This window comes from Alosa alosa, chromosome 6, assembly GCF_017589495.1.
Source record: "Alosa alosa isolate M-15738 ecotype Scorff River chromosome 6, AALO_Geno_1.1, whole genome shotgun sequence".
Classification (NCBI taxonomy): domain Eukaryota; kingdom Metazoa; phylum Chordata; class Actinopteri; order Clupeiformes; family Clupeidae; genus Alosa; species Alosa alosa.
Genome location: NC_063194.1, coordinates 31,959,546 through 31,972,045, shown reverse-complemented (window position 1 = coordinate 31,972,045; position 12,500 = coordinate 31,959,546). Strand labels below are relative to the sequence as shown.

At 42.0% G+C, this 12,500-nt stretch overlaps 1 protein-coding gene across 1 annotated transcript in view; it reads right to left on the bottom strand.

Annotated features, from left to right (window-relative positions):
• Window positions 1–9,179, bottom strand: part of LOC125295768 (ras-related protein Rab-26-like) — a 125,927-nt gene extending 116,748 nt beyond the window's left edge. The window contains exon 1 of the mRNA XM_048245227.1: window positions 8,534–9,179. Coding sequence (XP_048101184.1) covers window positions 8,534–8,719 — 186 coding nt within the window. The 5' untranslated portion in view covers window positions 8,720–9,179. The remainder of the gene's footprint in view (window positions 1–8,533) is intronic.
• Between the last annotated feature and the right edge of the window lie 3,321 nt (window positions 9,180–12,500).

The window sequence follows — 12,500 nt, the reverse complement described above, 5'->3', positions numbered from 1 at the left end:
ATGTTGTACTATTTCAATTGGATGGAATTCTTTCATTGTAGAGCTCTGTGAACCTTTGTATAGCCTCTCCTTGTTTCTGTGTCTCTCAACGAACCTACATGCATGTTTAAAGACAACATTAACAATCCTGCAAGGCATAGAAGGCTAAATTGGGCTTAAATCTGGTTAGCATCTTAACCCGCTAAGCTAATTTGTTAAAAACGATGCATTCAAGTTAATTCTGCAAACCTACTGAAATTAATTCTGTGGGAAACACTGCTACAGTACATATGAACTTAGATAGCGGGAATAAGCCTAATGCAGAACTGCATCTACCGCTAGCAACAACCGACAAGTAAAAAACATTTTACTTCTAGTAACACTGGATTTGGTATGTGTGCCTGCCTCCATACTAGAGCTTGATAATGTGCTCTTTTTATATGCCATTGAGCTGCATCACATGTTGGTGGTAGTGCCTCCGATCCTCGACATCTAGAAAACAGAGTGGCTCTGGCATAGGGATACCAAAATTATGACTTCGATACAATACCTGCCATAAATATCTTGATACTCGATACTGAAACGATATCCAAATCCTAATATATCTGGAAAAGAAAGGACGCAGGCCTCCTCCAAGTGTATTCAGTCATTTGTGTTGAATTTGGTGCACTTTTGGTCAATTCTGGGTTTTAATCTTCTAAACTTCCTACTTTAATTATTATTTTTGTAGTCAGTAAAATAGTAGTTTGTGTGTGATTAACTCATTTATTGTTTGTTATAGCTGATTTATATTGTGTGGTGTTTTGGCAATAAATTACCATTAAATAGCCAAAGTAGGCTAGATCAGTGTTCAAATTACTGCATGCAAATCATTTAATGCTATGCAGAAGAGCCTAATCTTAAGGCCATCTGATGTAGGCTACCCTAGGCCTTCCCGTGTTTATGGGATTTCTTTGACAGTTGCAAAGGGGAAAAAAGTGAAGATAGTCTTCTTTGCTCCCAGTGTAATTTAATAAGTATGTTTCAACCACTCAGGTCTTAATCAGATAGGCCTACACCATTATCTGTTGCAAAATCTGTGTGTATTTCTACATTAGGTCTATTTCTTTGATAGTTAAGATTATTTGCTACCACATAACAAATACCAAATAACAATACAAAAGTGTCTTACAAACTTACCTGCATACTTCATGCATGTGCTGCAGTCAGATGGGTGTCCTAAAGACATAACTAGATCTTGAGCATCTATTACCAGTGTTGAATGAGCAGTTTTTGCAGTGATCACTACTGGACCACATTGCTAGACAGCACTTGAGTGAGGATAGACTTATTTCCACTTCACAAATAACCATTGCTATCTGCAGTAGCTACAGTACAGGGACATTAATCATTTCATAGCTGAGGATTTGTCCTAGGTCCACTTCCCTTTCAGCATCATATGCAGTAATGATGCACTGGGGAATGTTTCTTTTGTTGCACTAAAGGATATCTTGTCTAAATTTTTTTTTTTTTAAATAATGCAATCTCCATAGCACTCTTCAGCACTCCTCAAACATGCAACATGCACACTCTTCCATTTCTGCATGGCTGGAATTTGAATGATAGGAAAGAGCAGAGGTGGAAAGTAACGAAATACATTTACTCACGTTACTGTATTGAGTAGTTTTTCTGTGTATTTTGTATTTTTAAGTAGTTTATAAAATCGGTATTTTACTTGATTACATTTTGAGTGAAGTATTGTACTTCGCTACATCAAAAAATCCCATCCTTTACTTGGTAAAAAAAAAAAGACTAACGAAAACAGAAAGGGAGAGAAAAGAAATTGCGCCCTAAACCACTAGCCTAGTGATAATGATCAGCATGTAGCCTACAACAGGACATGAATCAAGCTGGCGCCATGCAGTCTTTCTGAAAGTGATGGAGATGGAGCTGGATCACGAGATGCATCAGATTACATGTGTATGTATTTTCCGCTATTTCAATGAGTTGTCTCAGTTCGTTTAGCACTAATGATTATGGAGATTTTCAAGCAAACACCATGGGGATTTCGTGTTTTTTGACGTTTGTGCTCACCTTTCTTTGGAAATAAGTTTATTACCAGTTGTTTCCCCTCATTTTAATGTCTCTCTTTTTCCTGTTTTGGCCTTTGAGATAGACTACCTTATGAATCGTGCAGGCGAAATAAACCATTTAGCTCTTTAGCAAGGGAGAGTGAGTGACCTTAGACAGTTTTCACTATGTTGTATTCAAAATCCAATCAGTCAAACTTTAAATTTCGTCTGACATTCATTTTGACATTTAATTTGGAAGTTAAAATATTCAGGTAAAATAAATATAGGTGGAAATAAGTATTGAATGCTTAAATGTTTTTCTGTATGACAAAACTTATTAGTCGCAGTATCAGTTGTGATTTTGGCCCATTGTTCTAAACAGATTCCAGGGGTCCCTGGGCAAGGTTGCAAAGGTCTTGGGAGAGCTTTTTGCTTATATCCATCATGAAATGTTTCTTGTGTGACACCTTGGTAATGAAAACCTTTTATAGCCCATCAATATGTAGGCTACTAACCAAGCTTATATTAATTTGCACAGATAGAAAGGATAACTACTCTCTAACTACTTACAGATTCCAGCTCGTTCCTTCCCTTTCCTTGCCTTAGTGCTTTTCTTAGCGTGTTCAATACTTTTCCCCTGTGTTATTCCACTTCATTACACATGACTCTACTTATGGAGTTGTTTGGATTTTTATGTGTGGATTACCTGAGTTATTACTAATGCCTGGTGAAAATGTTGTGCCCCCTGTATTCCACTTTTCAAGGGCCCTCTCCTCCATTGGGGCCCTATACTTCCCTTCCCCAGTTGACGCCCTTTAATCTGCTGAACCTTCTGCTCGTTTCCAAATATAAAAAACTCTCTGCAACTCAACATTGGTCTGCCTGCCTCAGCTGCCTGTGAGGGGCTTTTCAGTTGTGCTGGATTACTGTTCACTGCAAAGTGACCCAAGGATGAGTGCAACTAACTTTGAAAATCAACTACTGCTCAAACTTAAAGGAGAATTCGGTGATTTTTCAAATTTTTTGACATTTCTCAACGCGTCACCGGTACTGTGGGGTATGAACAAAACTGAAACAATCCGGTTTTACCTAGCTGGAGTTTTTGCAGCCTCCACTGGCGCCATATTGCACACTGGGGAGCATGAACATGGCTGCTTCACAACACCAATCTGCTGGCTGCAGCAACAGATGAGCTAGGACCAAACCACATTTTAGGCAAATGTACCTCCACCACATGATTCGCCCATATTGCAAGGGTTGTGATTTTTGGGCACCAACCCCATGCATTACTATGGACATCTATTTGTATCGGAAAGTCAGAAAACTGGTTGTTCTGCGTAAGGCTTCACAACACCAATCTTGCTCCAGAGTGCATTTTCAGATCACAACAGATGATTGTCACAAGCATGTCTTCACAGCACTATGTTCAGTACTTTTTCCACCTCTGGGAAAGAGTACCAGTGAGAAGTTTTAACTAGGCAAGCACAGTCGCCTTTACAGTAAAACAAATACAGTGTAAATCCTCTGTAAAGACTGACTGTCCTTGCCCTAAAGACTGTTCATAATAGTTAGTGACAAAGGACTTTCTACAGAAAAATTAGCAGTCACCTACTATTCTATTAATTTATTATCAAGGAATCTATTTTGTTTCTAAACGTCATACTAAATTTTAGCTATTATTTCAATTTATATTTTAATTTTAGCTTATTTTCATTTGCTACTTGAGGGTCATTGGGGTAATTCCTGTCCTATCCTACAACATATCTGATACAAAAAGAGTATATCAGTGCATTGTTTTTTGCAATTCCTATGATATCTAATGGCAAAACCAAAAAGTATGTAAATTATGCTAATTATGCTCATTAGCAAGCTTAAAATTCAAAATTGAGCTTGGTAAACAAAATATTTGAATTCAGCACCCTCAAATTGTGTGAAATAGCCCCTTTACCGACTTTTCCTGAAATTTGCCAACATGACTTTTTCGGAACGTTTGTTAGCTATCTGCTCTCCCTCTATGAGGGAGTAGGTTGTGTGTGTGTGTGTGTGTGTGTGTGTGTGTGTGTGTGTGTGTGTGTGTGTGTGTGTGTGTATGTGTGTGTGTGTGTGTGTGTGTGTGTGTGTGTGTGTGTGTGTGTGTGTGTGTGTGTGTGTGTATGTGAGTCAGCAGCTGCACATTTCTCTCATTTTGTTGTGTTTCTGGAAAGGTGGCTTTGATTTGATTTCCCTTATTGGGTTAGGTGGGCTCCCTGAATGAGTGTGTGTGTGTGTGTGTGTGTGTGTGTGTGTGTGTGTGTGTGTGTGTGTGTGTGTGTGTGTGTGTGTGTGTGTGTGTGTGTGTGTGTGTGTGTGAGAGAGAGAGAGAGAGAAAGAGATAGAGAAAAAAAGGGAGTGTGTGTGAGAGAGAGAGTGTAAGTGTGTATGAGAGAGAGAGTAAGTGTATGAGAGAGAGAGTGTAAGAGAGTGTGTATGAGAGAGAGAGAGAGATAATCCATCCATCCATACTCCTCCTTCTCCTCTTACATGTCCTTTCTTCCAGCTCCTCTGGAGAAGAGAGTGATGGTTGAACATAGAAACACGTCTCTGTGTCTGTCTGTCTGTCCCTCCTCTGTTGTGTGTTCACTCCCTCTCCTTACCCCCGTCTGTATCTCTCTTTCTTTCTCTCTACCCCCCCCCTGTATCTCTCTCTCGCTCACTCCATCTCTCTATTCCGCTTCTCTCTCTTTCTCTCTCTCGCTCACTCCATCTCTCTATTCCGCTTCTCTCTGTATCTCTTTTCTTTCTCTACCCTCTCCTCTCCACCTCCCTGATCACCCTCCAGCACCCACAGATCAGCTGTGATCATCTCATTCCTGCACAGCACAGCACAGCCAAGCACTGCCCTACTCCATCACCCAAAGCCCAGCCCAGCACAACATTATTGGCAGCTGTAATAACTGTCTACTAGCTTTACTAAATAACTGTCTATTAGCTTTACTAAATAAGTACATGTCAGTTCTAAAAGGAGAAATCCGGCAATTTTTCACATATCTCACGTCACCGAATACTGTCGGTACAAAAAAAAAAAAACGAAAACAATCGGTTTAACCTAGCTTGAGTTGCTACAGCCAACAGCTAAAGCAGCCAGGCAGCTACAGCGCTACACTCTGGGGGGCGTGAACATGGGGGATCATGAACATGCCCCCAGAGGGTAGCACCGTAGCTGCCTGGAAGCTCTAACTCGACAACTTAGCAACTCCATCTAGGTAAAACTGATTGTTTTCATTTTTTTCGTACCAACAGTACTCGGTGACCACGAGTAACAGAGATCTAAATGAAAAATCGGGTACCTGGAACAGGATTCCAAGCTGTTCAATTAATTACAGCCTTTGTGATTAGCTAATTGCATTTGCTCAAATAGCGATTCTGATAAAAAAAATTTTATTTATTGTGATGCCTTGAAATTACTCAATACCTCAATAGCTGGACGCATATGAGGATCTCAGGCAGCAGAGGAGCCCTTGTGAAGCATTAGCATTTATACTTTTGATGTATACATCTGAGTCAACTCCGCTAATGAGACTCTGAGGATATGCTGTCCTTTAAGTTGTGCTTACATCCGTACGTATGATACCAATTACAGTGGTGGATGTTTCATGTCAGAGGGACCATCCGTCACGTGACATCCGTACGTATGATACCAATTACAGTGGTGGATGTTTCATGTCAGAGGGACCATACGTCACGTGACTCTCTGACGTATTGCAGGAGACAAATCTCTGGCTGATGCATGCTGGGTAATGAGGGAATATCTGGAACGTTCCTCACACACCACACACACACAGAGACACTCAAGCTTACCCTCCGCCATTCACTTTCTATATAGACCCCCACGAGCTATGCACACACACACACACACACACACACACACACACACACACATGTATGTAGACACGCATGCATGCACACACACACACACACACACACACACACACACACATGTATGTAGACACACACATGCACACACACACACACACACACACACACACTCACACATGTATGTAGACACGCATGCACACACACACACACACACACACATGTATGTAGACACGCACACACACACACACACACACTCACACATGTATGTAGACACGCATGCACACACACACACACACACACACACACACATGTATGTAGACACACACACACACACACACACACACACACACACACACACACACTCACATATGTATGTAGACATGCATGCATACACACAAACACACACACACACACACACACACACACTCACATATGTATGTAGACATTAGGGGTGGGCGATATATATGGGGGAAAAACACTTGGAATCACGCATTGAAGACTCATACATTCCCAGGAGGTGTATGCGGGAGAAGCCCCTGGCTGCAGCAGAGCAAGTATCACGTGATCACTAGTGGGTCACAACGTTGTCCCACGACCTAATGTTTATTTTTATTTTTATGTGCGGCTACTTTTGTCAAGTATCTGTTCAAGTAGCCTGATGAGACAGTCATGTTTTTTTCCTACCGCGGGAAAACATTTTTGAGTATTTTAATAGTCAGTTGTAAACAAATAACTATTCTCAAAGTAACTATCTTGTAAATGGACTGAAGTTCGCTGTAAATATCTACGTTCCGAAGTAACCGCATCTGGGATGCCATAAAGCTAACATTAGTTTCTATTCTGTTTTGCTCCTCTTTGGACTACGCTCTTAAACAAAACATAGAAGGAAATATTATATCTGTTGGTCTGAGTTTTAAAATCCTATGTAAAGGTTTGAAAGGAACTTCAGCCTCAGACTTTCTCTTTGAAACTGTTATTTCATCTTCTCTATAGTAGCTGGCTAGACCATGTTATCGGGGGCAGAATTGGAAATGTGTCATAAAAATCACAAAAAAGTCACAGGTTAGATTATAATTAGCGGTAAAAGAACTCAGACTTTTTTTTTTTAAAGGATCCAATATCGTTATCGTCAAAATCACAAAAAATATCGAGATATTATTTTTTGTCCATATCGCCCACCCCTAGTAGACATGCATGCATACACACAAACACACACACATATGTATGTAGACACGCATGCATACACACACACACACACACACACTCACACAGACACACACACACACACATACACATGCATGCACACACACACACACATGCATGCATACACAGACACACAAACACATATGCACGCACACAGACAAATGCATGCACACACACACACACACACACACAGCACAAAAACACACACACCAACACACAAAAATGTAATAAACAAACACACCTATCTACATATTATGCCCATGCCACCCCAACTGTATACTGATATGAAGAGTCTTGAGCTCAGTGGGAAATTCATCGTCCGTCCTTTATACCTCTTCAGGCCCTTCCTTGTTTCCTATGAGCCCTCCCTGCTCCTTCATATGCATTACACCAGAAACACTTCCTCCCTCAGTAACTTTCCTGGCCGTGTTTCTCTCTGAGGTCAACAGAGTGGCCCTTGTCTCCCTCGACCTCTCCTGTCTCGGCTCCCTGCAAATGTGTTTACTGATGCAAGGTGACCAGGGAGGGATTTGGGGGGAGATGGGGGATTTTGCACAAAACAAGACAGGGCTGAACAGAGAGAAGATGCAGTGTGTGCATTAATGCAAGTCGTGACCCCACAGACACACACAGACACACACACACACACACACAGAGACACACACCTCTGTTGGTGCAGATTTTCACCAGCATTCCGTGAGAGAGAGAGAGAGAGAGAGAGAGAGAGAAAGAGAGAGAGAGAAGTAACTCTGTCTTTGAAAAGACTGTCACTGTAACCATCTGTCTTTGAAAATACATCATTAATCATCCTTGGTTTGTTCCATAATAATGATTATCATGGAATAATGTCCAAGGTTCCCAAATTTTAATGTAAAAACACTTTAGAACACACAAACGTGCGCGGACGTGTGAGCACACACACACACACACACAATTGAGTTTATCATATTTCGTTTGGTAATGTAACCATTCTACCCGAAATAACTTTGTCTTGGCCAACTGCATCTGAAGATAGCACCTCAATCAAAATATGCTCTTCAACGCTTTGTTTACTGCAGCGCTGCCGAGAGTGAGCCACTGTGATGAGGCTATGTACTGCATGTGGTAAGCACATCCAAAACAAAGCTTGCAGCAGCGGTGGACCCATGCAGACCAACTCAACTCCGTACAGCTATCTTATCATCCATTTTCCGTCCCATCTATCTTTAAATTACACGATGTTCAATTAGGTCGTCAACGTGTTTCCAATATACATAGGTTAAATCACTTGCTTGGTTGCTCTTAATCACTTGCTTGATTGATCCGATTGATCAAATATCAGCGCGCTTGTCTCCGAAAACGTATTGCGAGTTCAGTCTCTTTTTAACGTTGTCATTATACCAGGACCAAGTGTAGAAACGTGTGTAGATTTAGACTCAAATGGATCAATATAAAGTAATGGTTACCTTGAATGCAATGTCATAAAACTCGCTGCTGTTGCTGAAAGCAGGGCGACTAGGGTGGACCACTCCGGTCGCTTGGACCACGGGCACGAGGGCTTTCCCGCTTCGACCACCTTCTTTGCCGTTGGGAGTTCCGGTGCTAGGGCTCGCTGTGCCACTTTTGTTCTTATGTGCCTTCTTTCGTGACATCTCTGATTCAGATTTGAGCCTCTGTCTTCAAGTTTACGCACGCTGAAGAATGGCTATCTGCAAATACTTCCGCGAAAACTTCGGTGTTCTCCCGAGATGAACCAGATTCCAGGTTATTTAAGTATAACGGTGGCAAACTCCGTGCAGCCTCGTTCACACTCACCTGCTTTGTGGTGACATGGCTGCTAATGATTATCCTACGATACTCTGACACTGAACACAATCGTCCGAGATTCTACAGCAACTCCGCCCATGCACAGATAGATAGTCGTCGTTGTTGCTCTAACACTTGCCTCGCACTCGTCGTACCAGAGTATGCAGACGAGTATAGAGATGCTGTTGGAGGATTGCTTTGCTGAAGCGCTCCTGTCGCTCCTAGCGCCTGTGTGGGCTCTTCCAACAGTGTCTTCCACTAAACGCAGCCTGCAGCTGTCTGAGCGCCGCGGTACTACACTACAACCCTCCAAGCGCAAGAGATGGAGATTGGGAACCACCGAGAAGGGAATAGGGGTTGCTTTGGATGAATAGACCAATAGAGATACGTGGATAGATAGATAGATAGATAGATAGATAGATAGGGTGAAACATGGGTATGATAATGAAACATGGGTATGTTTCATTATTGCGTATCTGTTATTGGTAATTTGTAACGCAGTTTTTCTATATTGCTAAGATGCGCTTAATGGAACTGATCCAAAGTCATCTCTTGCAAATGGATTAACACTTTTTCATTGGTTTCATACGTTTTTAAACTCCTGTTCACAACATTCTCTATTGGAATAACTGAATTGAACAAATGGGGAAAATCTATTCACAGCTATCATACAGGCCTATTTCTTGCATAATTATGAATCTCGAATGACTGTTTGTGAAACCCCTTTGCGCATTTGTTTCAATCAGCAATCACTCCTTATCCATAGCAATTTCTGGAGTTTAAAATGTTTTATAGGCGTAAAGGTAATGTAAATGTATGTATTACCATTAGAGCCGTTTGCCTACAAAATGTGTAATTTTGTTTTTGTTTGTTTTGAAAACGTTATGTCAGAGTTGACAGAAGCATTAAAGCATTAATAGCCTTATGTCGTCATATTTGTGTGCACAAGCATGCGACAGGAGAGCGAGCGCTTCCAAGCACCTTGCGTAACTCCAAGAATGGCCGCCAGCCATCTGACTCACATCACTCTCGAGCGAGACTTAACGGCTCTCGGGAGTTATTTCTAAACTTCTCCAGACAACGTTTTATTTGTTCCCTGCTGCCTGCCACAAAGTAGTTTTGGTTCATTTCTTACAGTACATGTCCAGCATATCTGAAAGCACAGGCCATATATTTTTTTATCGGCTTCACTGCTCAAGTGTTGAGGACTTCTCGAGCTCCGTCCAGGCCCCGGAGAACAGATGGTACTTTCCATGGTGCTGATATCAGTGACAAATGCCTGCCGTTTCTGCGCGCGATGCCAGCAAATGCCGGACTGTCTTCCTTCTGACCACTCGGAGATGTGAGCTGTTTTACAACTAAACAAAACCGCTTGCTCCCTATATATTCACGAAATGGAATTGTAACGTGCACTTCCCAGCTTTTGTCAAGTGTCGCAGAAACTAAAGTGAGTGGACTCTCTGATCGTCTTGTTTGGACATTGTATAGTATTTAAATTGCACCAGGCAATGATGAGTGGTGTATCCAGGGGACAGTTCAATACGGGATGACCGTTTAGTGCTTATGAGACCTTTCCTAAACAGAATGAAATGCCAACATCAATGGCACTGTCAAGTAGGTGAACTTAAAAAAAAAAAAAATCTTTGGAAAGTTCAGTGCCAAGTTCTCTCCTGTTTTTGTCGATGTAATACTCTTCTGGTAGGCCTATCTTATCTGTTACACGCGCGCGCGCACACACACACACACACATACAGAGAGAGAGAGAGAGAGGGGAGAAAGAGAGATAGAGACTTACAGCAGAATCTCATTTAAATCATTCTTTCATACAAGCTATAGCAGAATTAGCCACAAGGGGGCGATAAAGACCACTGATTCTCCATCCTCAAGCCACTGACAGTAAGAGTGAAGAGTGCCATTCCAGCTTCTCTGGTGGCTTTAGAGGGCCCCAAATGATTCACTTCATCATGGCTGTGTCCATCTCTCCCTGTTTAATAGTGCATGTATGTGCTCTGTGTTTGTAGAATGACACACGCTATTGTTGAATATAGTTCATTCACAGCTGTCACTGGCCACCCAGCCATCACTGGGGGAAACAGCCTAAGGGGTCAGTTATACTTGCTGTTGGACCAAGGGTACGCGTATGCAACCTACACCGTCCTGTCAACATACATGCTGCGTGAAACGCGACCAAAACACATGATACTGCATATCATTGCATCTTGTGGAGGCGACACGTTATCTCGCGTTGACGTGTGCTCCCGACACACCAAGCGAATGCAGAATACGCATGGCAGCCATGATGCGTACGGGTATGCATCGTTAGCAGCAGTGGCGCAAAAAGTGGGTATGCGCTATATCTGGGCGACAAACAAAGCGATGGTAAAAAATAAATAATAATAATATATTTGGTATATTCTATATGTAGCTGCTGTTGTACGTTTCTAAATCATTTCTGCATTTTACTCAATGTTAAATAACATTTTAGAGGACTAACAGGCTAGAGTAGGCGCCCTATCTCATAAGATTCTATCATAGATTGATAGCCTATTCCATTCAGATAGCTAGGTGGCTACCATGCTCATACTGCACTTTTAATGGCAAACTGCAAACAGAAATGTCACACTAGCAACAACTCATTACATGTTTCCATTTCTTAACAATGAAGACTCCTTGTAATAACTTAATATTGTGCTGTCAATGTGGCGCAAACAAAGGCTAGAGTTGGACCAGCCTCATCCTTTGTGAGCAACAGCTGGCAAAAGGACGTTATGAGAACCATTTAGACTCTCTTAAAGTGACAATGCAACATAACAATACTTCAATTCAAATAGGCAGAATTTCTTAAAAAATAATAATATGTAATACATTATTGGCCTTTTGTTTTACTTTAGTTGTTTGTGTTTTTTTTTTTTGGGCCAATTTGTTGTTGCATACCCCTCAAAATGGGAAGCTGCGCACCTGGTTAGCAGCAAGTATAATGGGCCTTAAGCCTATTTGATGCTTCTGCTTCGAATCGACGGCGTACCCCCGCAGACCCCTCTGCGTCGTCGCGAACCCCCCTCCGACCCTTCCACCGTAGCTCGACGTGCACCTCCAAAAAATTGTAACTTCGTGTCGAGGCGACACAGACCGCAAGGACTGTGATTGGTCAACTCGTCCTGTGTGTTGATAGTCGGTGTTTCAAGCAGCCTACTGTGGGGATTAGCAATATGCTAGGTCACTGACATAGGCTTTGCAAATAAACTCAGACATATTTTGGTTACAATGACGGGGTTATCCATTTGTAAAGTGTATATGTCAGTAACGTTTTGAAATTAGCACTTCGCCAGCAAGCAGTACTTTGTGGGCAGCAGACACACCAATATTTTGGCACGGCAGTCTATGGGGTTTGCCATTCTGAGTAGGCTACTGTTTCGGTCATACAGTCTTGTTTCGGTGGTGAGCAACGCAGACACAGGCGACACCGAGCGTTATGGCAGGGAAATGCACCGCGATGCAAAGCAACCCGACGCAGAACCATAAAATGGCTACGCCGTGGAAAAAGATGAGAAGGGAGGGAATAAAGAAAGAAATAAGGGGATGAGGGAGGGAGATACAAGACACAAGGCTGGACAGAGGGAAGGATAG